At 53.4% G+C, this 24,678-nt stretch overlaps 1 protein-coding gene across 1 annotated transcript; it reads left to right on the top strand.

Annotated features, from left to right (window-relative positions):
* Positions 1 to 981: 981 nt before the first annotated feature.
* LOC122377878 (tubby-related protein 4-like) lies at positions 982 to 23,689 on the top strand. The gene is made up of 16 exons (XM_043358412.1): positions 982 to 1,240; positions 4,445 to 4,612; positions 5,929 to 6,111; positions 9,348 to 9,455; positions 9,979 to 10,144; positions 16,413 to 16,505; positions 16,924 to 17,087; positions 17,454 to 17,678; positions 18,014 to 18,269; positions 18,575 to 18,744; positions 19,488 to 19,731; positions 19,979 to 20,975; positions 21,227 to 21,371; positions 21,563 to 21,778; positions 22,125 to 22,268; positions 22,384 to 23,689. Exons 1-15 carry the CDS (start codon positions 1,145 to 1,147, stop codon positions 22,239 to 22,241), a joined length of 3,348 nt encoding a protein of 1,115 aa, XP_043214347.1. The 5' UTR covers positions 982 to 1,144; the 3' UTR covers positions 22,242 to 22,268; positions 22,384 to 23,689.
* Positions 23,690 to 24,678: the final 989 nt, after the last annotated feature.

Genomic DNA, 24,678 nt, shown 5'->3' on the forward strand with positions numbered 1-24,678 from the left:
GGGTGCGGGCTGGACATGAGATTTGGAAGCAGCCTGCGGGCCGATAATTATAATTTGCCACAATCACAGGCAAAAACTGGCAAATACGACAGCGTTATTAATGGAGTTTGAGTTATGACATGTGACAGCTCACATGCTTTGCCCTGGTGTCATATGATGAACCGTACCTTTTTAAGGCAGACTCTGGCAGAGGGAAAAATAGTGTGAAAATAGAAGGAATGCTTGTGTCCAATTATCAATCATTGTGTCCATCATTGTGTCCATATCAATAGCATTCTTTTCAAGGCAGTTGAAACGTGAGAAGGAAGAATTAATTTGACAAACGTAAGTCACTTTTGTATGGAAAAGCTCGATTCCTAGGAGAACCGCGGGCCGGAACAAATGTAAGTTGCTGATACCAGCCGCGGGCCGGACATCAGGATGGTCGCGGGCCGTATAGGTTGCCGACCCCTGCCGTAGCCGTTACCATGGATGAGATAACATATCCATGGCCTTATTATTTCATCCATGGCCGTTACGTTTAGGCATGTACCAGCGCTTATTAGACAACGCTTACACGGTCCCACATATCACAGCACCTTGTAATCCGGGACTGTCCTGAGTTGTTCGAATGTGCGACGCGTCATCAGGTCATTAACATTACCATCTACCTAGCAATGATGCCCGCCTGCAATTTATTTATTAGTTCAGACATAATTCCTGAGAAGTCGTCTATACCTGTGGCTGTAGGTATTGGCAAATGAAAGCGGCCTAATAAAGATTAAAGAATAACATTGTTAGTTTTATCACACTTCTCACTCAGTACATATGTCCCACCATGCAGGATGCACCACACCAGAGTGTCGCCGCCCGGTCGGTAGGTGTCTCTGGCGCGCGCGGCGCACCGACGGCCGTCGCCGCCGACACAGCGCAGGTTAGTCGACCGGACGGCGCAGCGGCTTCGATTTTCTCGCCCATACCATTGTGGGGTGGTCGGCGGAGGAGGGCGACGGCCGGCGCCGAGGTGGGGCACACGCCGGCCGTCTGCCGCTGCAGGCCAAGGTGTGTCCGCGGCCGCGCCTCGCCCGCCGCCGGCACAGCCGTGCAGTCAGATCGGCCGCCGACATCACGCGGCGTCGGTGCCAGTGACCCAGCGGTGTGGACCATGCACTTCCACCTGGAGAAGGACTGTCGCGCCGAGTCGGACTGTCCGATCCTGTCGCTCTCCTGGATGGGCCGTGTGCCCAATGAACTCATCGAGGTAGGTCTTGGTACGCCGTGTATGAGGCCGTCCTGATTATTGAATGTCTTACAATGGTCATTGAATGTTTATGTCTTAGTTCGCAACAGTGTGCGCGATACTGCAATAGCACATTGGTGTGCTTAATCGGATGCCTTCTCAAAACGTATCTATTTACCTGTTCGCCATTACCCTAGGCTTAAGGCATTAAAATACATTCTTTTTCAACTATTCACTCGCCCACATTCGTTGACATCCGGTACATCTGTACGAATTTTTGTCGAGTGTAAAGCCGTTTCAATGACTACTGGTTGTTGCGAAAACGCCTGGCAAAGCTCGTAAAGTCTCTCAGTTATGGGATCCATGACTCACCCGTCGCACCCTCAGCTGTTTTTTTTTATTGCTGACGACATAATAATTTATAATAATATCAGCTGAAAGTCGGCTTTCGACCACGTAGTTGAGCAAGTTATCTCAGTTTTAGTCAGCATGCGTCCGGTTGGTTCGGTTCGGTTGTTTTGTTTTAGGCTTGCCGCTAGTGGCGATTTTGGCCGATACGTTCGGCAGCCTGTTCAGTCACTGTCCCGGCCACTTACCTATATCGCTTATAAATTGCTACCGTTTCGGAAGTATTGCCAGTTGTCACGATGCGCTGGATGCATGGTGCACGTATGCCTAGTTATACCTATATTCATGTGTAAATACACGTACCTACTGTAGTATCTGGTTGCTAAAATCGGACGTCTCGTCAAAACGGATATCCCTTTAAAACGCTTGGAATTGCCTACCTAACGCATCCCTACTAGGACATGTGCCAATCATTCAACGCGTTGAATCTCTACATTACGAGATGTGCAGCTGCTGAATGCTAATTATATCAACAATTGCTTGAGTTGTTGTGCTATGCGCCAGTATTTCATACCATTCCATGTTCGCGATATCTAACCCGATTTACCAGCATTAATGATTCTGATTTATCATATCGAAGAGCATATCAAACGGTGGCTTGTATTACTGATGATCTAAAAAAGCCACAAGCTCATCAGCGAATCGATTTGTTATTACTGTTCCAATGCGGCGCTGTCGTCGGTCGTTGACGTCACCGCTTCAACTTACAGCTTATAGCGCACTGACCAGTAGAACACCTGCGATGGTAGACTGACCCGCACTGCACCCAGGCGGGCAGAGGACCGGGCGGGCGCGGCTGAGGGCCGGTAGAACGGCCTCGTAATGCAACTCACAAGGCCATGAGCTCTAACAATTTGTGAAGCGGCAACTACATGCTACACGACACTTCATAGGTACATTTCGCCTCTTGGGAGCGGCAAAAACAAATACTGTTTTTGAGGCGGGATCATATTAGGTATGTACCTAGGTACCTGCAGGGTGTAAGGAAATTAGGTATCCGGACACCTTTCTTCCCGCTGTAATTTAAAAGCAGAAAATCTGGTACTTTTCTTTTTAAATGACCATGCAGTCACCTTTCATAAGAACACAGTGACAAACGTTCTGGAGCATTCCAGCCAATGGATTCTCCAGCACACTGGCTTTGATGCGGACCAACGCCGTCTAAACCTGTGCCTGTAGTTGGGCGGTGCTTGTGGCGGGTGGCTCTTCAGACACCTGCTGAACAAGAGCCCACAGGTTTTCGATAGAATTGGGGTCGCGACTTTTTCCAAGTCATAAGCTGTTAGCCCAGAATGATTGGAAGTTCTATCGGCATCACTTCCCGTTCTTTTAGGGACTCTTGGCTAGCGCGCCGCCCCGCATGAAGACAGCGTGGCTTGAATCAGGCATCAGTGCGCGTTCAGAAACCGAGCCCTCCTGTACCGTCTGGTTGAGCGCCTCCAACCATTTTGGCCAGGATGTTGCTCCGGTAGGTAGTACTTGACGTTGATGGTGGTATTCTGTGACACTTTGCCCTACTCGTATTGGAGCACCGCTAAGCAGCTGAACATGCTCCAGATCTGGATCTTACGCGGATGTTTGACGGCGGCGACGGCCAGTAAGTTCTAGCTGCTGGCCGCCCATAAATGGCCAATTTGACGGTTCAAAGAATAATACAGCTCGAACGGCTACCCATCCTACCAGACCACCTTACCCATATATCTTCCTTCGACTCCAGTGGACGCGCTCTGGCGTGAGGCCAAAGGTGGTGAACTGGTTGTTTTCTCGTCAGTTTCGTTGTCTTTTTTTTTTTTTAGTTTGAAGGGCACTAGAAACAAGTAATGTTACAAGTTAAAGGGCGGGTAGCGATGAATCATGATGTGGAACCTCTTATTATCTGACATGGTATTTGGTAAGAATTCGAGTCAATTTGCGGATTGATTGGTGCCGTTTCCTTGCCGCTATCTTGATTACTCTCCTCACCACTTTGCAAATGTCGGCTTTTGCGGCCGTGGCCGGGCTGAGTCTGCCACCCAAGTCCCAGCTTATTACGCCTCAGGGCCTCCCCTTATACCGTCATCTCACTGTCCTGAAATTCTCACAGTCTAGAATGGCTTTACGAACATACACGACAAAAAAAAAAACTGCAGCGAATAACAATGGGGAAGGATCTCCCCATGGTGGATCCACGGGCGGTGCATTTAGGGCATTTGCCCCTCCCCTAAATTGACGAAACTTTGACCGCTTCCTACTGATGCTACCGCACGATACACAGCGCACAAATACATATGAACATGGGTTGCATCAATCTACGGCTGCCCACCGATAGGAAAAGTTTCAGTGCAATCGTCCCGACAGTTGCGGATTTATTGCAAGCGGAACAATTTCGACAATACACTGACTTGCACTGACTTGGACTGGCAAGTGGCAATGCTGACACTTAAGTGAGTTGACATGAGCCGTGACATGTGCTGTGCTAGATGCATAAAAAGAAGTCAATATCGATGAAGAATAGATGGGATTACCCAACGGAGTCGACCGCTTGACAAACGGACTTGCACGGTTGCGGACATGTCTTTCGGAAGCGTGAAGCCGGGCTGTTCATGGTTACTAATATTTTTTCTGTTAAATTAAAGAGTTGCTTCGCACTTCACGCTCGCTCTTCATAAAGTTACAACGTTTCTAGCGTGTGAAACCTACTGCAGATGCAACAAAGAGTTCGGGGTATATCCGAACATACAATATTTCCAAAAGTTTTTGCAGCGGAGAGCGGGATACATTCGTTCTATTCCCGGTTGTTCGCGTTCCCTCACACCCTGTTTGTTCTGCATTTTTCAGCAGGAGGGCAGCTGGCGTCTGAACCGGTCCAGCTACTACCAGGAGGGCTGGCTGGCCACGGGCAACGCGCGCGCCATCGCTGGCGTCACCTTCACCTCCTCGCACAGCCGCAAACACACCGACCTGCCCGTGCGGACCAACTACAACCTGCGCGGCCACCGCAGTCAGGTGAGAGCTGGGGGGGGGAGGGAGCGAGCACCACTGTCAGGTCATAGCTGGCGGAGGGGGGGGGGCACCGCAGTCAGGTGAGAGCTGGGGGGCACCGCTGTCAGGTGAGAGCTGGGGGGGGGGAGCACCACAGTCAGGTGAGAGCTGGGGGGGGGGGGGCACCGCTGTCAGGTCATAGCTGGCGGAGGGGGGGGGGGGGCACCGCAGTCAGGTGAGAGCTGGGGGGCACCGCTGTCAGGTCAGAGCTGGGGGAGGAGGGGGGGGGGGGGGCAACGCAGTAGGGCGGGAGGGCGACTACTGCCGGCAGTTTTCAGACCCGCGAGGGAAGGGCGGCCACTGCATTCAGGTCAGAGCATGAAGGGCGGTCACCGTAGTCAGGTTAGAGTAAAGGGGCGACCTTCACAGTCACGTTAAAACGGTACAGGGGGCGGTATCAACAGCCGTTTGTATGGGGTGATTCGTCTGATTTTATTCATTAACATTGTTAATGAATAGTTATTCCGTGGTCAAAAGTGCCGTCATATTTATGTATTTCAATGGGGCAGACAAAAGATGCACGTTTACTTTTGCGACAGACAATTGTCGTGTTTTTTGTCCACTGGGTGCATTATTGTAATTTGTAATGCACCTACGCATGCTGTTTACGGACGATGGTTATGATGCGGCACTTTACTCTGACCCTTTGTAGATCAACTACCTCACAAACTACCAAGTGTCTGCATGTTCTGGCTGGAGGCGATAAACAGTACAACTCATGGGCCCCATAAATTTGCGTGGAGAGTTTACGTAATACCAGTTGGACGGAGATAACACCAAGGAGGAAACACTCTCACCGAATGTTCTTGCATACCTTATATCGCTTAAATGTTAGTAAAAAAATATATATCTTATTTACGGTATTTAATAAGAAAGTCAGATCATATGGAATAGTGTAGCTATTTTGTCAACGAAAGAGCTCGTTGACATGTCACATGATCTGTCAGTCGGCAGTCCATATAGGCTGATATCATCGAGATATGTGCATTAAGATCATATGAAGGCACGAACAATCACATGAACACAACAATCACCATCCACACATGCCCGCTGGGAATCTGCGCGGGAGTCGCCGTACCCCGACAGTGACATTGAGCGCACCGCAAATAATAGCCGGCCCGCGGCGCGTCGGTGACCTCAGCGGCAGCAGATCCGCCATTCCGGCGATTGTCGCGGCGATAATGGAGCCGGTCGGCTGGCCGTCGGGCCTGTCTGGGTCGGATTACGGCGCGCTGTCTGCCCCCCGACCGCTACTGACCGGCCGCCGGCCACTCCCGCAGATCGTGCTGGTCCGCTGGAACGAGCCCTACCAGAAGCTGGCCACCTGCGACAGCTCAGGCATCATCTTCGTCTGGATCAAGTACGAGGGCCGCTGGAGCATCGAGCTCATCAACGACCGCAGCACACCGGTCACACACTTCTCCTGGTCGCACGACGGACGGATGGCTCTCATCTGCTACCAGGTAAGCATATGTTCAACGGCGAGATCAGCTAGTTACCAGGTGAAGCATTTTCACTGGCGACATCGGCTATATATACCAGGTGAACGACCTGCACTGGTACGCTACATTAAAACACGGACCTTAAAGGGACCCTCCCACCTTAACATTAGTTTTGAGTTGAGATAGCCAAGTTTGCGGCCAGGCTCAGAAACCACCATTTATCCTGGTCGCAACCCCCGCAGCTTTATGGTGTTCAAGAAATTTCTTCCCTTTACTTGCAGGGTGGGACCAGCGTGGTCCCTATCTCTTAACCATTACGGGAATCTGATGACGTCATCAGGCTTTCGAACGTCCGTTAAATGTTTGACTAAAACGTTTTGTAGCACGCGGTGGTATATGCTGCTTTGCGCGCAACAAATGCCGCACTTTCAAATAAAGTCGCTAGGAACAGCGGAGATCCCAAAAAGTAAACAAAAGTAAAAGTCTAATATCTTGAAAACCGGTGAATATTTTTCGATGAAATTTGGTAGATATTCGTTTTTGCTCTTTCTGAACCGAGCGACATCACTTTCATGCCAATTCATTAACTTTTTTGAAGGTGGGAGGGTCCCTTTAACAGCCGTCGACACACGCCATGCTAATGGCCAGTGCCACATATCAATCGCCTACCGTGCAGCGATCGCGAGACGCGATGTAGTGAGACGACGTATAACCGACGTATAATCGTAAATTTATCCTTTTTCATCGATTGAAGGTATGGAAGTGCGTATCAAAACGGCAACACAAAGTAGATGATCCAAATATTAATGCCATATCATTTCTCTTTTTGCCCAGCCATGGAAATGGTCGGCTGCGTTTGGGTACGTCTGGACTCTTATATCGGTTTGTGGGACATCAACGATGTTTCAACCGTGATGTCTCACCATTTCCATCCCATAGAGACGGGTTTTATTTATGTCCGGCGAACATACTGTGAGCATGGCGCCGTCAAGCATGAGAGATGCATTTCTCATCCATGGCGGTAGAACATCCAATTTTGGGAAAAATTGTGACGGCATAGCGTCGGTCATGCATTTTATTGCCTTCATGCGCTTCGGTTGTGACAATTTCAAATCATTTACTGTATGCCTGGTCTATTCAAATACATTAGCCAGAGGGGTGTGGTAATAACTGGTGTAAGCAAATTGACCACGGTCAAAAATGCATTACCAGAATGCACTTAAGCCAACATTTTGGGATGTTCTCGTTCCTAAGTCGGCTAAGAGCTTCGGTCCAGAAAATAAATTTATCGTTGGCATCGTTGGCATACAGTAAAATACATACCAAACTCGGCCGGTGATAAATTTTCAAGACCTCAGTCCTTACTGATTTTTGAACTCGGCCTTCGGCCTCGTTCAAAAATCCAGTAAGGACCTCGGTCTTGAAAATTTATTTACACCGGCCTCGTTCAGTATTATATAAAACCTTACGGATGGCCCCACGGAAACTGCATCTGAAATAACCCGTGAACCCCGTGAGCGACGTTAAATGCTAACGCTCTCTGTTAATGTCTTTGAAGTAGCAGTTAGGATGAGCGTTAAATTTAGCTTAAATAATTTTTCAATAATATTCATATCTCCTGTGACCACTTCAGGCGAATGAACTAGGCTGTACGGGGTATAACGTAATTTATTTAATTTTATCTGTTGGGTTCCATGGGAGAAGAAACCGAAGTGTTCCGATCACACACCATGGCTTTATAAACACTCAAAGCCGTGATCTTATGTAAAGATCCTCAAAATCGGGCAGTGTTGAGTGGCGACAGGTTTGCGTCATTGTAATTCCGCCGTGTCTCCCTCTCTCTCTCTCTCTCTCTCTCTCTCTCTCTCTCTCTCTCTCTCTCTCTCTCTCTCTCTCTCTCTCTCTCTCTCTCTCTCTCTCTCTCCCGTGAGTGAGTTGCCACCCCGCCTGCCGTTACCTGGCTGTGCCCGGGACGCTCTGCCATAGATTATCGACAATCCATACACCAGAGACCCGGCACACGGCTCGGGTAATGAAGTGTCCGCTCTGCGCTGTCACTCCGAGCCACACGACTCTGTTTGGGTCCCACGCTGCGGTGGGAACCAGGACCGAGATGGCTCCTCTCCGAACTAGACGGGCCGAGACTTAGGACCGTCTTCAGGTAGACTAGGCATATGGACTATGGCGATGATTGATAATCGCCATAGTCGGCGTCCACCTGGCACGCACATTGCGCTACTTGGGCAAAACTGAGCCCATGACACGAAAATGAGTCTAGCTTTCATTCGCCTAAGCCGAGTATCGACACCCATAAATAAAGACCACCACCGATGTCATTAAATTTAGCACCAGGTCCAGGCATGCACGGTTTCAGACACGCTACTAAAGCTATTCAGAGGGATTGCGGTTCGAGTCGTTGATGGTGGTAGCACCCTCGCGAGTTTCAGCCTGTTCATAACAGCCTGTTTCGAGTCGATCCGATTGGTGGTGAGCCACTCTGTTGAAACTCTTGCCGTAGGCGTGTCGGTTCGAGGCAGCAGGTCACACCAGTTCTGGGGAAGCACGGATACCTATGTCTGCATATGTGCTATATTCGACAACAGTCTGCTGCGTTTCGGCTTCCCGGCGATGCGCCACAAGTCTCAGGCAGAGATCCGGGAATCTGAGATGAAAGCTGCCCACACATCTAGGAAGACCAGGGTGCCAGCTTTCGGCCGAAGCCAAAACGCATGTCCCTGCATGGCGGCGGCGGGTAGTTTCTCGGGAATAGAGATTACACGGGTGCCAGGCACGACCTAATGAAAGGACGACCGAAGACGTCAGGTACGGTCTTCATTGATGGAAGGAGAGACTCTGGAAGAAACGTGAAGCCTGTGATCCCTGCTGCGGAGTCCACCTCGGGCTGAAGAACCGCCGTACCAATGCATATTGTATGAGACGGTCTGGAGACTGTCTCTTTTGACGATGTTGAGTGTGACGGGTGTGCTACACAACAGACAGAACACAGACATGTGTATGCATATCACAGCCAAAGCCAGCCGTGGGCTGTGTTTCCAGGGACTGCTGTGCCATGATAGGAACAAGACGGTTCGTTCCAAGTCCGTGTCCGTTCCGTGCTCGGTCGGTGTCCCATCCGTGCTCGTCTCGCGTCCGTTTCATGCCCATTCCGTGCCCATTCCGTGTCTGTTCGGTATCCATTCTGTGTACGTTCCGTGTCCGTTCCCCTCTATCACTAATACTATGTCGGCTCTCCGCAGGACGGGTTTGTCCTGGTGGGCTCCGTCGCTGGCCAGCGGTACTGGTCGTCCAACCTGAGACTGAGCAGCAACATCGTCTGTGGCACCTGGACACCAGACGACCAGCAGGTGAGAGTACTGGACAACAGACGACCAGCAGGTGAGAGTACGGGACACAGCAGACGACCAGCAGGTGAGAGTACTGGACACCAGACGACCAGCAGGTGAGAGTACGGGAACACCAGTCCAGCACGTGAGAGTGGCACCTGGACACCAGACGACCAGCAGGTGAGAGTACTGGACACCAGACGACCAGCAGGTGAGAGTACTGGACACCAGACGACCAGCAGGTTAAAGAACGGGACACCAAACGACCAGCAGGTGAGAGTACGGGAACACCAGTCCAGCACGTGAGACGACACGGTGACGCATTACAGACCAAACCCAAACAATTGTTGGTCTAAAATGTTACACGTTTGATGCAACGACCATTCCCCTGCTAGCACTTAATACCTACTGATTGAATTCTCTTTTCTCATGAGTCCTAAAATCAGCGCAGAATGGTCGTTTGTCGTGGTAAGTCTCCTATTTCTCTCGCAGTGTCTTTAGTCACCACTCGGCCGAACTGAGAGTCTGTTTGCGCCGCCTGCAGGTGTTTTTCGGCTCGCTGACCGGCCAGCTGGTGGTAATGGACGTGCACGGCGCCATGGTCTCCAACGTCACGCTCTTGGAAGGCGTGCCCGTCCTCGAGATGAGCTGGAACTGCGAGAAATTCAAAATGGAGGAGCGAGACGACACCACAGCCGGCTCGGGAAAACGTAAGGATCTATCCAGAGGATAGATTTTCATGCAAACACTGCGATAGATTATACATTGCTATTCAATACGATTCGCATTATTCATCAGCAACTCTTTTAATGTAATTTATCTCCGGATAAATTGTTTATTTTTGTTTTTAAGTGTGATAAAAATTCACCGTGGCATTCTACACAGCGGCACGCCACCGAGAATATAATCGTTCAACGACTTACGGACGATTGCCTCTCAATGCGAAGAGTATCCGGAATATGTTATGAGAGCTTCACGCGAAGGAGGCCGCGTTTGAATTCCATTAAATTGCCTACCGCGTGGGCATTAGTTGCGTATACGGATGCCTGCCTGTATGCGTGTGGAACCGTGTGGCATCCACGGCGGCGAGTCGGTCTCTTTCCTGCTACAATCCTGGCCTCCCGTCTCGAAGGAGGGGCGCCGGGAGCGGGGCTGTGCGTGCGCGGCCCGCCACGGAGCCAGGGCGATGCATCACTGTCGACGGCGGGCAGTAGCCAGCGGCGGGCGTCCAGCGCCGACCGCCGGCGGCGATCGATCGCCGCCGCCGCCGCCGCCCCGACTCCCGGCGGCAAGACGCCGAGCGCCAGCGCGCGAGAAGTGCGAACGAGGATTACCTGCGGCCCGCGGCGGCTAGTTCTTGGCTTATTGGCCGTACTACGCCGGCGGCCAGCGGCGGCGCCAGGAAGCGATTGGGGCAGGGGCGGCACCAGGGAAATGATTGGGTCACGCGACGAGCTAAGATTGGGACAAGAGTGACATTAGAGAAATGATAAGACGGCGTTGGATGAGAGATGGGATCGTGAACGTCAGAGGAATTGTAGGAAAATAGGGGAAAGTTATGGAGCAGATGGAGCCGGGGTAGCTGAGGCAGCGTCAGGGAAATGGTGGAGATGGAGGGTGTCCTATACGATATCTGGGGTCGGCGAGCGTCTCCAGAACTGGCTCAGAGGACGGGGAGCTGCTCCAGCGTCGGCTGGGGAACGGGACCACGCCGGGGACTCGTAAATGGGAGTGTCCGGCATATTGGGTGGCTGAGAGATAAAGGGCGCTACGCTGGCCGGCGAAGAGATAAAGGCGGCTATATCGAGCATTTCGGGGACGGCGGCGACGTAATAAACGGTTTAGATAAAAGCGGAGTCGGACATGCAGCCAGGGGAATCCCAGCATGCTTTTCCAACTTCCAAGTGTGATGTTTCATACGTACCTATGTGGTTTAGGTGAAATAGGCGTTTTCTTGAGTATTCATTCCTGACTCGTGCGATCGAAAGGAATGCTAAGAAGCTAAGACATACCAAAAAGCATTAAATTTCTTTACTTCAGTGACGTAAATTTTATGTCATCATTACTTAAAAGCTATCCATATGGGGCGGCAAGGTACGGGAATAAGGCTAAATGTTGTTATGTGAATAGTTATAAACCTAGTAATAGGTAGGCAAACCTCTGACGTCAAACGACAAAGACAAGGAACACTGACGTCACGATACGAAATTAATTAGGAATGTTGAACAAGATCTTCCAATGCTTGCGGTTGATTGTTAAAACAATCAGGGGATGACATTTTTAATGAAAAAGAGTATCTTCCTGCGTGCTTTTGATTTGTATTACCAATCTCACTTAGACGATGCAGTTCACGTGACGTTCATGCCATCTCAAATATGCCGGTACGCAACATCACATATGCCCGTTCTCAGGTGTATGTCGGCGCGCGCGTTTATGTGTGTGCTGGAGGGGGGATGTCATCATCATCATCATTTATTTCGTTTGGAACTCCGTATTCACGGCTATTCTGTCCAAGTGTCAATACATAAATACATATACGCTGAATGGTAAAGATGTTAAAGGAAAAAAAGTACAGCACGTATGACGTGGTATCACACATTATAAGAGCCTAAAGCGCCCTCCTAAAGCGCCTGCGACACCCAGCAGACGTTTTACTGTCACGCACAACCAGGGCCAGTGAGTTCCAGCGTGCAACGGCGCGGTACCGGAAGAACCGCCGCGCCTGCTCGGTGCGGGGTTTCGGCAGCTGGAGCAGGTCGCTCTCAGTGGCACGAGTCTCCCTACTAGAGACGTCACTGCGGCGCTCGAGCCGCTCCGAGAGACACCTCGGCGCACTGGTATTGTTAACCAAGTAGTGAACAACACCGCAGTCACTCTCCGCCACAAGCTCGTCTATCTGGGGCCACCCGAGCTCCTCCAACAGCGGAGTCACGTGTGCTGAGCGGCGCGCTCCCATAACCACCTGTGCGCAGTGATTAATAACTCGCTGCACGCGGCGACGCTGAACAACGCCACAGCCCGACCAGACCGACAAACAGTAGCGGATGTGGGGGAAGATCAGCATCTCAACGATCAGTTTCTTCACTTCTTTCGGTAAGCATCGCGAAGATTTACACAGTCCTCCTAATGTGGCGTAGCATCGGCGAATCACCTCCGTCACATGTGGCTCAAAGGTCAAGCCAGAGTCGACAATTACACCCAATACCTTAATGCTAGCGGAAGTTTGAATAACATCATCTCCAAACTGTACATTAAAATCAAAGTCAAGCTGCCTCCTACGTGATTTTACAACTAACAGTTCGGTCTTTTTGGGGTTGATTTTTAGGCAGTTTTGAACAAACCAATGACTCGCAATGTCTAAAGTACATTCGGTATCTGTCTTCAGCTCTAAAATTCGCTTCGGTGATGCTAGATGTAAAAACTGAACGTCATCGGCGTACATCACTATTTTGGAGTCGACATAGGACGCAAGATCGTTTGAAAATAGCAAAAATAAGATCGGTCCCAAAAGTGATCCCTGTATCACGCCGTGGGTGATTGGCTTCACCTCCTCACCACCCCGCACCATCTGGCACCTGTCACTCAGCCAGTCGCGGAACCAGTGTGCGCTAATGCCGTACCAGCCCAGCTTTTCCAGGAGCCGGGGATGCTGGACACTGTCAAAAGCCTTGCTAGTGTCGGCGGTCGTGAGAGAACCGATGAGACCGTCATCCAGACCATCCATGAGAAAACTGACAGTATCCAGCATCGCCGACTCCGTGGATCGGCCGGGCCGGAAGCCGTGCTGCACCTCGGAGAGAATATTGTGCGTGAGCAGGTAAGTCATCAGCTGACCGCAAACAACACTCTCAGCGACCTTAGCAACAGTTGACAGGAGCGACAGCGGACGATAGTTAGACGGGTCATCCATCGAGCCAGACTTATGCAACGGTATGACATGAGCCACTTTCCAGTCGGCGGGTAACTTTCCAGACACCAGCGACGAGTTAATGACCTTTAACAGATGCGGGCCTATCACTGGGAAAGTCATGCGCAGCATACCTATCGTGATACCGTCACCACCACTCGCATTAGACGCTGACATACGTTTCACGGCAGCTGACAGCTCTGACAGTGTCACGGGGTGGACGCGGAAAGCGCCGCTGACCACGCGAGGCGGCCGCGGCGGCAGCGGCTCGGTCACGCGCTGCGCCTCCTCCAGCGCGGCGGCCACGCTCGGGCCGACCGACGCGAAGTACTCGTTTAGTCTGTCAGCCCAGCGAGGGCCACTCGGAGATGAAGACGCAGAAGACGCTCCGGCTCTAGGTGAGATGAGGAAGCGTCTGATGTCCTTCCACGTGGTACGGCGCGACCGGCGGTAAGATGTCAGAAAGAAGTCTGACTTGGCGCTGATCTGGGCGCTCTTCACTCGGTTCCGACAGAGTCTGTACCGCTGGGCCGCTTGCTCGTCAGCCGGCTGAGCACGTCTCTCAGCGTCGGCCAAGTCACGCTCTCTCATCATGGTCTGCAGCTCGTCGTTTTCGGTGATCCATGGCGCCGGCGAGTGTCTCGGTCTGATCTTCTTCTCAGGCATGTGTCGGTCAATGACCGGCGACCACACCGCCAGCCATGCCTTCCACTTGTCGGCAGGATCAGTGGCGCTGTACACGGCCGACCAGTCGGATACTAGCAGCTCCAAACAGAGAGCGTCCGGCACCAGGTCTCGCGTGGACCTGATGGTGACCTCCGCGGGACGGCGGCGCTCCCGCTGGAGGGTGGTCTCAGCGATCACCAGATCGTGATCCGACCAGCTGCACGGCTCCACTCTGGTCGCCGTGATGTCATCAGATTGCCGCACTAGGACGTGGTCGATCAGACTTCCGCTAGCCGGTCGAGTTGGACAGCTGACCAGCTGCTTCATGTCCATGGCGCTGATCATCTGCAGGTAGCGATGAACATCGGCCTTGTCGGGTTTGAGTGTGTCGAAATTGGTGTCTCCGAGCACGAAAACAGGCTTTCCGGTGCAAATAGCGTGCGCCAGCTGGGTCTGGAGGTCCTCAATAGCGGCGGTCACTGGGGCACTCGGTGGGCGGTAAATGACTCCGACTACCACCGTGGTGACGCCGCGCACACTGACCCACAGAGACTCAAGCTGGGAGTCACCGGTCGGTGTCGATAATGTCTCGACTCGCAGCGAGTCCCGGTAGACCACACAGACTCCCCCTCCTCTCGCACGACCGGAGGGCGCAGGGCGGTCACACCGCAGCACCTTATAGCCAGGAAAGATCAAAAAGCTGCTGTCGATATTCTCGTTTAGCCATGTTTCAACAAGACCCAGAATATCGATAGACATCGTTTGCAGAGTGCAGTTCACATCATCTATGGATGGCATTAGCGAGCGCACGTTGAGGTGTGCTATCTTCAGTGGTGACCGGATGGGCTGGCCAGTGTTGGATCTGCTGTCAACCGCCGTTGAGTTCACCGGCCGTCTGCCGGCCCGCTCCGTCTGTTTCACCGAGAGTCGCGGTGGGCAGGAGAGGCAGCGGTAGCGCTGGGCCGCCAGGCGAGCGGGCGAGACCGGGCACGGACAGCGTGCACGGGAGCCCGCGGAGCCGTCAGTCCGGCTGGGGTAACGGCTCCCCCTGCTCCGCCGCTCCTGCACCCGGCGGCCAGCTCGGGCCCCGCGGCGGCGGCCAGCTCGCCGCCCACCGGCGGTCTCAGGACGGCGGCGAACGGCGGCCGCTCTCCCCGGCCCGGCCGCACCCCAGGCCCACGGTCTGGCATCGCCCCTGATCGGGCGCTGCGGCCCCAGCCAGAGGGGCGGGTGGCCTTGACCGCAGACCAGGTCCGGTAGAACGCGGTGGAGAGTGGTGTGGCTCGCTGATTGGCGGACAGTCTCTCCTCCTCTTCCCAGACCGGTAGAATGCGGCGCGGCCGGCCAGGGTTCGCGGCCCATATCCAGTGCCGGGCGACAATGTAAACACACATTGATATGGCTAAAATACTAATGATCGATGGGTAAAAGTCACTTCACTCGGTAAAAACAGTCTCTCACTCGGTCTCTGCACTCGTTCAGCGCTCAGCACCCGGCCAAAACGCGAAAAACACCAGAAAAACACGGAGCGTCGCGCGCCGCGGCCGCCATAGTCAGGCGCCAGCTGACGAAATCGTGTGTGTGTGTGTGGGGGGGGGGGGGGGGGGCTGCACCGTGCCAGCGGCTAATGCGCCGCTGACCGGTCGCTGGTAATGGCTGTTTGCTCAGCACCGGCTCTCCGCAGTCTCCCCTCTCTCCCTCTCCTCCCCGCCTGCAGTCAGACCGGAGCGACGGCCCCATGGTCCGGCTCATTAACCTCCCCCACCCCGGCACCGGGAGGGGGGGGGGGCGCACTGCGTCCGAGCGACTGGACAGCAGAGGGCTGTGCGCCGGCCTCTATAAAAAGCCACAGCGTCATGGCCTAATCAAATTACTTTCCGTGCCGCGTGGGCTCGAGTCAGAGTCACAGATTGCCTGAAGAGTATCGCTATCACACACAGCGAGATTGTGTAAGTCAATCAGCCTCGGATTACTTTTGGGGAGTGTCATTACTCTTATCCTGTAATCTTCATTTGCGCCAGCCAGGGTTGTAAGCAAGGCTGACACATCTACGGATTGTATGTTGCGGCACGACGCATCTGCATGGTAGATATATGCACTCATTTTATTCTACTTTGCAGATAATTCTTAGCATCAGAAAACTGAGTCATGGATGAATCAGTTCATGACTCACTTAAGCCCACAGAACCCCGGCCCCACATTCGATTCATATCGACACGGGGGCTTTAGTGTGCATTCACGTTTTGAATAGTACCACGGACAGTTGACGTTAAACATTTGGCTGCAAATATTTCGCACTGTGGGGATGTGTGAAATGAAATGAGCGATGTTATATTTGCCTACAAACGTGCACTTAAGTCAGTACCTCTGCGACTACCAATGCCAACCAAGCCGTTCGTTCTCAGGGAGGCAGCTGGTGCTAGCAGTCAGTTTCGAGAACGGTCTGATCCACCTGATGAACAGCTATGACGACGTCCTTCCGGTGGTGGTTCGAACGGGTGAGTTAAAACGGCTCTTCAGCATTCTCACACAGGTCTACAGAAAACAAACTATTTGCGACTGTGTCAGAAATAAATGTTTCTGCATGCATGCACTTCAGTGAGGTCCATAGAGTGTTCAATTTTTGATGAGGGTCTTATCGCATCTTGCCTTAAAGTTATACCATTAAAACGGAGCAATGATATTCCCAGAATCTTCTGCTTTGGCTATAAGACCAATAGAACTAATCCATACATCAGCCCAGAGTGCTACTGAGCTAACCACTGCAGAAGGTAAGACCCCAGCTCGAGCCGCATAGCACCAACGCTCCATTTAGAGCCAAATCCGGCGGCGGCGCCCAACATTTCACGTTGTTAGGCGGGTTTGCGTCGGCCCTTACATAACGAGTCTATATCCGTCTGTCGCTTTGGCCTGCAGGTCTGCTGGGTATCAAGATGGAGTGGTGTAACAGCGGAGAGCTGCTGGCCGTGGCGGGCCAGCGGCTGGACGGTGACAGCACGCCGGGCGTGTTCACCAACCTGGTGCACTTCTACACCAGCCAGGGCGAGCTGCGCTACATCAGCCGACTGCCCTGCCGCACGGTATGTGCCCGGTGACATGGTGCACTTTTTACCGTAGGATAATTGCACGGTGATATAAGACACGACTCTGTCGGGTTGTCACAGGTTAGTGTCCGGTGACAGTCACAGGACACTGAGTAACGCCCTTTGTTACTAGTGAGGTCTAAGCACCGGGGTATAGTACGCGGGCAGTTGGAGATTTTATTACCAAGTTAAGTCCAAATACTCTTTTATAGCATGCACTCAGGACATTACCGTCACCTCATCTGTGATCTGATGCTAAAACTGTTAGAGCATCTGTCGTGCATGCACCTAACGCCGCGCCTTGACCCGACGCCTGTCCCCGACAGGGCCCCTGACCTGACCTGACCTAACCCTGCCGCGCAGTGTGGGGTGACGGCGCTGACCTGGGGCCACAACGGGCGGCGGCTGTTCATCGCCACCGGCGCCATGGTGCACGTGGCCTGGATCGGCCGGCGCGTGGCGCCGCTCCAGCTGCTCTGTCGCCTGAGCATCAAGGACGCGCTGGCGACGGAGGAGGCCACGGCGCTGCTGCCGCTGCCGCGCCGCGTCAAACTGCAGCTGGCCGGCCTGTTCAGCCCCACACTGAGGGTAGGTGGGAGGTGGGCAGCGAGCTTCAGAACGTGAGGGTAGGTGGGAAGTGGGAAACTGTATACCGTCACTAGGGTGCACCCTAGGTGGGAGGCGGGGGTCACCAGCCCCGCACTTGCGCTGAGACGGGGAACTGGTTCAGTTTTAACACCGATTGGTAAGGCGAGGTCGCCACTGCCAGTCACCCCAGTGAGGGTAGGTGGTGGTGGTGGGGGGGGGGGGGGGGGAGGTGATCAACAGCCCCAGGGTCGGTGGTATGGCACTGAGTGGCGGGACCACCAGCCCGTCAGAAAAGATACCACTGTGTTCAATAACAACGTTTCCGTCTTCGGCAGTCCCACATCCCGGACACGGGCTGTCTACGTCAGTTCATCGCCCAGCCACCAGACGGCAGCACCCGTCTGCACTGCACCATGATTCGCAACGAGGACGACTTTGTCACCTCCAGCGCCATGTATACGCTCTATCTGGAGCACTTTGGTGGCCTCATACCGCTGCTCAAGGGCAAACGCACCAGCAAAATCCGTCCAGAGTTCATCATTTTCGACCCTTCGGTCAGCGGCGACGCCGAGCCGCGGCCAATTCTCACAGGTAAGGACCGGCGCCCCTGGCAGGAGCTTTGGTCGGCTAGAGATCAAACACACACAAATATGAATCGGATGCTAGCAAATTTGGTTCGCCTCTATGGCTTTACAATTCCAAAAAAATTGTCTCTGCAGCTTAGCAACATAAAAAATGAGGGAAACTCAGGCATTGCAAAATCAGACGAACGCCGCATTTAAACAACTGCTTTTTGCTATTTGTCGCAGACTCGCAGCATGAGGTGCCTTCGGCAATCGGCGCTGAGCTGAACTGACCAAACATAATCAATAAGCCACTCGTGCCCGTGTTCCCAGTGGCGCCGCAGCGGGAGGCGACCGCAGCGCCGCCTAGCGACAGCTCGGACACGGAGGAGGAGCGGTGCCAAACGCCGCGCACTGCCCGACGGCGCTGGAGGCGGAGGGCCGAGCGGGAGACCGCCGGCGAAGACGAGCCCGCCGCCGAGCCGCCGGAGCTCCGCTACCAGGTAACCGGCGCGGGTGGAACACGCGGGGACAGATGTATTTGAGTGGTCCTGGCCTGGGTATGTGCTGCAATACAAATTAAACGGCAAACCAGCCTATTCCTAACAGATGAATTTAACATTTTGATTGATTTTTTTTTAGCAAAAAATAGGCTTGGGTGAATATACTTGCCTTGACACTATCCCTCCAGTTCTCCTTTAAATCTGTCAACCATTGTTTCTGGCAAATTGTGGTCGAGCTGGGCGCTGGCGCATCGAGTCCGGGCGGTTCCCCGGACGTTCTCGCGCCTCCCGCTAGATGGCAGTGGAGAGAGACGCCTGAATGATGCTGCACCGCAATACTCAAAAGTATCGCGGCGCAGCATAACTAGCCGAGCGCCATGCCGGCGTGCGTGGCGGGGAGAGTCTGAGCGCTACCCGATGTTCCACTACCACCAATGTAATGATATTTTCGCCGGTTAAAATGATAAGCGTTGGAAGAAGCTTGGATAACGGCAGCACACCGATGATAGTGCATGTCAACAACCACATACCGATAGCGGTAGTCGGTAACTACTCTGATCGGTAATTGGTATACAGCTGACAATTGGCACGCATCTCAAGCTTCGTAAGTTTTAAGTGATTCTTGGTGGAATTTAAGTAGGCTTTTGGCTCGGATTAACGTTCTTTTTTATCTTGTTTCCACAAAGGAACGTAAATTTAATTCCTCTAGCCGGATGTCGTTTAACTTGCATCCCCATCGGCAGCCCGGCTCGGCCACGCTAGCGCAGGTCACTTCTAACATCTGGGGCACCAAGTTCCGCGTGCTGGGTGTGGTGCCAAACGTGGCGCCCGACCTGGGCCAGATCAGCTACAAGACGTCGCTGCTGCACCTGCAGCCACGTCAGATGACGCTGGTGATGACGGAGCTGAGCCGGCGCCGGTGTGCCGCCGGCTCCTCCGCCGGCCTGCCCGGCACGCGGCGCGGCAGCCGGGACGACGACAGAGACGGTAAGACAATGTGAAAAGTCACAATTCTGAGGTGTTCCAATGTTCGATTCCAATTTATAATTTCGTCAACTTGTTAAGGACGGTTGATGACAGCTGAGGCCCGAAGTTCGCATTTGTGCTTTATTTTTATTTCATTTCTCCTTCAGACGCTTTCCAGTTAATTAATTTAACACCCTTTTAGGTTGGATAACATTCGGATGGCATAGGAAGCGCTTCGCTGACATATTCACTACTCCGCTGTCCACAGAGCGTTTCCGCCACCGTCCCAGTCAGGCGAGTGTGGGCGGCTCGGAGGTCGGCGCGCGGCCCTGTCGGACGGGCGTGTCGCTCTCCCTGTCACGGCCGGCGGCCGCCGAGTCGCCGCCGCCGCCACCCCCCAGCCGGGACCGGGGCAGAGCGCCCGTCATCGCCGCCGACACAGACGACGAGGCGGCGGCCGCGCCCGAGCTCGACCACCTCCGCGAGTCGCTGCTGCGCATGAAACACGAGATGGACGCCAAAATGCGGCCCGAGCCGCCGCCCGACCCCGTGTCGAGCAAGGTGCGCGTCCTGAACGGCCTGAACGCGCTGGCCAGTCCGCGGCGCGCAGCACGCTCACAGAGCGTCAACCGCGCCGACCGAGCGCGCTGTCACGTGGTCAGTCACGGTCGGACGGGGGACACCGCCGCTGGGGGCGACCTGGCTGGACGGCGAACGTCCTCAGCACCGGCGGGCGAGCCGGCGCTGGGCGGAGCCGTGCCGCTGACATCCCGCCCGGAGCCGACCCCCGCAGAAGGCGGCGGCTCCCAGATGGAGGCGATCAAGTTTATCGACGATGATGGCGAGGACGAGCGGCCGGTGGCGCCGCGGATCCCGCCCAACCGCAGCCAGAGTCTCAACTTCATCAGCGGCCACGGCGTGACGCTCGACATGGTGGCAGAGACGGCCAGCGCGCCGCGCTCGCGGGTCGTGCTCATCCCGCGGCCCAGCCGCCGGCTGAAGCGTGTCAAGAGCCACAGTCTGGGCGCGGCGCCGTCCGGCCGGATGGGTGACTGGCTGACTGACAGTGGCGCCGTCAGACAGAAGAAGCAGCCGCCGCCGACCGGAGCCCCGGCCGGCGCCGGGCGCGCGGCCGTGCTGCATGCTGAGGCGGCCGTTCGCGCCAAGCTGAGAGTTCCGGAGGAGCTGCGCGGGTGCCACAGCAGCCCAGTGACGCCCGTGGCACGGCGCAAGGAGAGGAAAGCCACCGGCACACCGCCCATCAGGTAGGCTGGCTCAGCGACGGGGGACGAGCGATGTGATCAGTCCGGGGCAAATAAATTGTCTCAGGAGTGCATCTTTAATGGTAATATGAAATATAATAAGGCAGTCGCCGGCTGCTGCCTTTGCTCGTTCGCCGTGCCTGTCTTATTTTCTGTCTGTATAACTCTACGAGAGCTGGCGACCGTTGAGCTCCCGTGTGCTCTGTTGCCGTCTGTCTGTCTCCGCACCTAACTCAATGTGCTCCCTTTATCAGCCGGCGGCTGCTAAGCTCCCCTCTACTCTGCCGTCGCCGGATGCCGAGCTCAACTGAATCATCGGAAGACGAGTCGGCGGAGGTTACCAGGTCACAACCTTTCACCAGCCTCGAGTCACTCCAGAGGAGCCAGGTCAGAAACAAGGTAAGATCTACATAAACAGACTTCGTGTCATGAGTCTGTGTTTTAACTTTTGGGTACCTAATTGAGGTACAGTCGTGACACAAATAATAAACGGTGTCGTGCATGCAAGTGATGGGCATCGTGATTTACGTGCATATTCTCATTCCACTATGATTTTATGTACCGAACCCTCCTCATTCACCACCCGGCAGCTCCGCCGCGGTATCCGGGACTCGTCCCAGGCGCCGGAGGGGGCGGCGGCTCCGTCCCCGCCGACACAGCGCCGCCAGCCGCCCTGCCGCCAGCTCATCATGCACAACATCGCGCCGCTCTGGAACGAGTCCAGCCAGGTGTACCAGCTCGACTTTGGCGGCCGGGTCACCCAGGAGTCGGCCAAAAACTTCCAGATCCAGTACTGCGGCGACCAGGTCAGGGGCGGGTTCAATGAGCTGACTTATCCCTTGGTTGTCACTTTTCTGTCCTACGAGTGCTCTTTTTATTTTTAAAACAATCGTTTGAATCAAACACATGCTTGGTTAGCTCCTTATGGCAACCGTGCATTGCAGGCATCGATTTTGCCATGTGTCGCTTTGAAAATAGTTGATATGCTTAGTACTTACCATACTGGCACTCATAATTCACTTCATGGTCTCGTCAGAATATCGATGCTTTGCTACCGATTAAGATTATATGTATAAAATGATCCCAGTAACGACCTTTGTTCGCCCCTGCTCTTCTCTGGGCTGACACATCCCCGTGACCCGTCTCCCACAGGTGATGCAGTTTGGCCGCATCGACGGCAACGCTTACACGCTGGACTTCCAGTACCCATTCTCGGCTGTTCAGGCCTTTGCCGTGGCTCTGGCCAACGTCACACAACGCTTCAAGTGACACCTACCCATCGCCCCGACTCCTGAGGTCCGTTTATCTTTAGTGAGCTGCGCTTTTTTATATTCTCACATTCTCAGTCGTTTGTTTGGCGTCATAATGGTGAGATTTGCATTCATCAGTTGCTATCGCTCTTTCCCTTCAGGTGCTGTCTGAAATGGAACCAATGGTGCTGGAGAGCTGGTGAGCGCCCCGCAGCGGGCCTGGGGTCACCAGCAGAGGCCGGGTCAGGTCGGGCCGGCGCAGCGGTACACTATGTGTCACTCTCTCTCACACGGTGTCATGTCTCTGCCAGCCACGGTTCGCGGCCGCGCGGCGGTGTCTGTTGAGTGTCAGCGGCCAGCCAGCCGCCAATGTCGTGTTCAGACCGTGTTAACGTAGCTAACCGCGTTAGACCGCGAGCGAATACCAAACACTGTGATTGGCGGACAATCATTATAAGTCGCGTGCGATGCTTGGTTGAATGTCGCATGTCGTGTACGGTCAGCTCCCGGCGCCAGGCGCCCCTTGTCAGGATCTACTGGTCAAATGAGCGCCGTAAGCCCATGTTCTGAGGTCACAGTAGGTGTCCGCTGCGCTGATTGGTCAGGGTTGTGTGACGGCTACGCTGATTGGTCGAGAAGTGTGCCGTCTGCGCTGATTGGCTGGCGCGGTGTGTCGGCTGCACTGATTGGTCGGGGTCGCATGTCGACTGGGCTGATTGGTCGGGGTCGTGCGCCGGCCGCGCTGATTGGTTTCTGTGTGCTGTTGCGCCGCTGCGTGTGTTGTATCCGTGCCAGAGCAGCTCTGTTGAGCCACGCAGCACGCCACTGGTCACGTCACGCCTCGCGCCTCTCCTCAGCACGACCTGTCCATAATGCTCCATTCCATATATATTGCTGAACTATACTCATCATCAGCCATCAAAGGCCACGCTTTACGTAGGTGAAGTCACGCTGTATTCATTTTATAGAACGTTCAAATCAATCGTAGGTAATGCCGTTTCAGATAGCATATAAGGTGATCTCAGTTTACCAGAAAACGTTGTTGTAACTAGCTGGAGTTCGTTACACTATGTGTTAATCGACATATTTCAGGCAAATGAGATCTGTTCATATTTAAAACAATGACAAAACAGTAAGGAAGCTTTAAAATAATAAGCCGTAGGATAGCTTTTAAGCTTGGGTAAACAGCGTTTTCTTTCAACATTCCCAACCCTCGCTGTGATACATGTATTTACCTTGCTCAGAGATTATTTATATTCCTTTGTTTATTTCCTTCATTTTGAAGAGAAAAAGTTCCTGCGAGATGAAAGCGATAGAATCGTCATTATTGCTTACTTTCTTAGCGTTATTATTATCACTGTTTCCGGTTCAAAGGTTAAGTTTGTAATATAATAGAACGTCTCAAATGTGCAATACTCCTTGTGCAATTTGTACGACATGTATGAATAACAATTGCCTAGCCCTAAACCATGTTTGGTTGGTGCTGGAGCCAGCGAGCTGGGGAGGGGGAAACGCTTCCACTAAACGCTGGAGTTACCAAACCGTTTCACGGCACTACGCTACAGTGCGCGTATCGCTGTAGTGTCATACCTTGAAACCGGGACCATATGTCTCAATTTCACCAGATACAAACGTTTCAAATGACGAGTGCTCACACCTCACGGCTCAAGAAGACTTTTAACAGTAGCTATACGTCTTGTGCAAATTCAGCATGTTGCATCAAACCATGTCCGAGTCGAAATGTCTGTTTAATTTGCAGACCAAAGCTAGCCAACTAGCTTTGGTTCATCGTTAACGAACTGAAACACCGTTCTAACTGTTCGCCGTCTGCCATAGCTTTCTTGACCAGCGTGCAAGTCCGCGAATTGCGCACGGGCGCCTGTGGATAAATGGGGTTAGTCCAAATTGACCCTCTTCAGCAAGCAGCAAAGTTGTTAATGTCACAGTGACCTACACTCACCCACCAACGACTTGGCCCACACAAAGGCATTACTATTTGTATTTAAAACAATCACATACCTATTGATAGCAAAGTTGAGTAGGCTCCCAATTCAGCAAACTTACGAGTACATCGCATTGCAGTCCAACGAACACATCCAGCTTTTAAATAATTTAAGTAGAGCCGTACAAAAATCACACTGGCTGCAAGCAACGATCAATGAACATTTCACGTAGTGTTAACATAAGCAAGTACTAGTTCAGGCCCACTGCCACTAGAGGCGCCACTCTCACCGCAAGGCCAATCCTGGCGAAGCGCGTCGAGGTCCCCAGCTCTGTCGGTTTTACGGCCGCGTTAAATGGCAATACACCTGCACCCGGGACGAGTCCCGCTGGTTTGATGGCTCGGCAATGGTTTCATCAGCGGTCGGCGGTGGTCGCAGCTCGCCCTGCCCTGTGACTCCGGAGGGCTCGATGAGGTGTTAACAGCCCGCAGTGCTCCGTCAAATCGATGTCAG

The sequence above is a fragment of the Amphibalanus amphitrite genome, unplaced genomic scaffold (genome assembly GCF_019059575.1).
Source record: "Amphibalanus amphitrite isolate SeventyFive unplaced genomic scaffold, NRLGWU_Aamphi_draft 000052F_arrow, whole genome shotgun sequence".
In the NCBI taxonomy this organism is placed as follows: Eukaryota; Metazoa; Arthropoda; class Thecostraca; order Balanomorpha; family Balanidae; genus Amphibalanus; species Amphibalanus amphitrite.

Excerpts from the sequence above, each read along its gene's own strand:
- LOC122377878 (XM_043358412.1), top strand. The coding sequence starts at position 1,145 with ATGCACTTCCACCTGGAGAAGGACTGTCGCGCCGAGTCGGACTGTCCG. Across the intron at positions 18,270-18,574 it reads GCCGCGGCCAATTCTCACAG|TGGCGCCGCAGCGGGAGGCG; the intron begins GTAAGGACCGGC and ends CCGTGTTCCCAG. Across the intron at positions 19,732-19,978 it reads CCGGGACGACGACAGAGACG|AGCGTTTCCGCCACCGTCCC; the intron begins GTAAGACAATGT and ends CGCTGTCCACAG.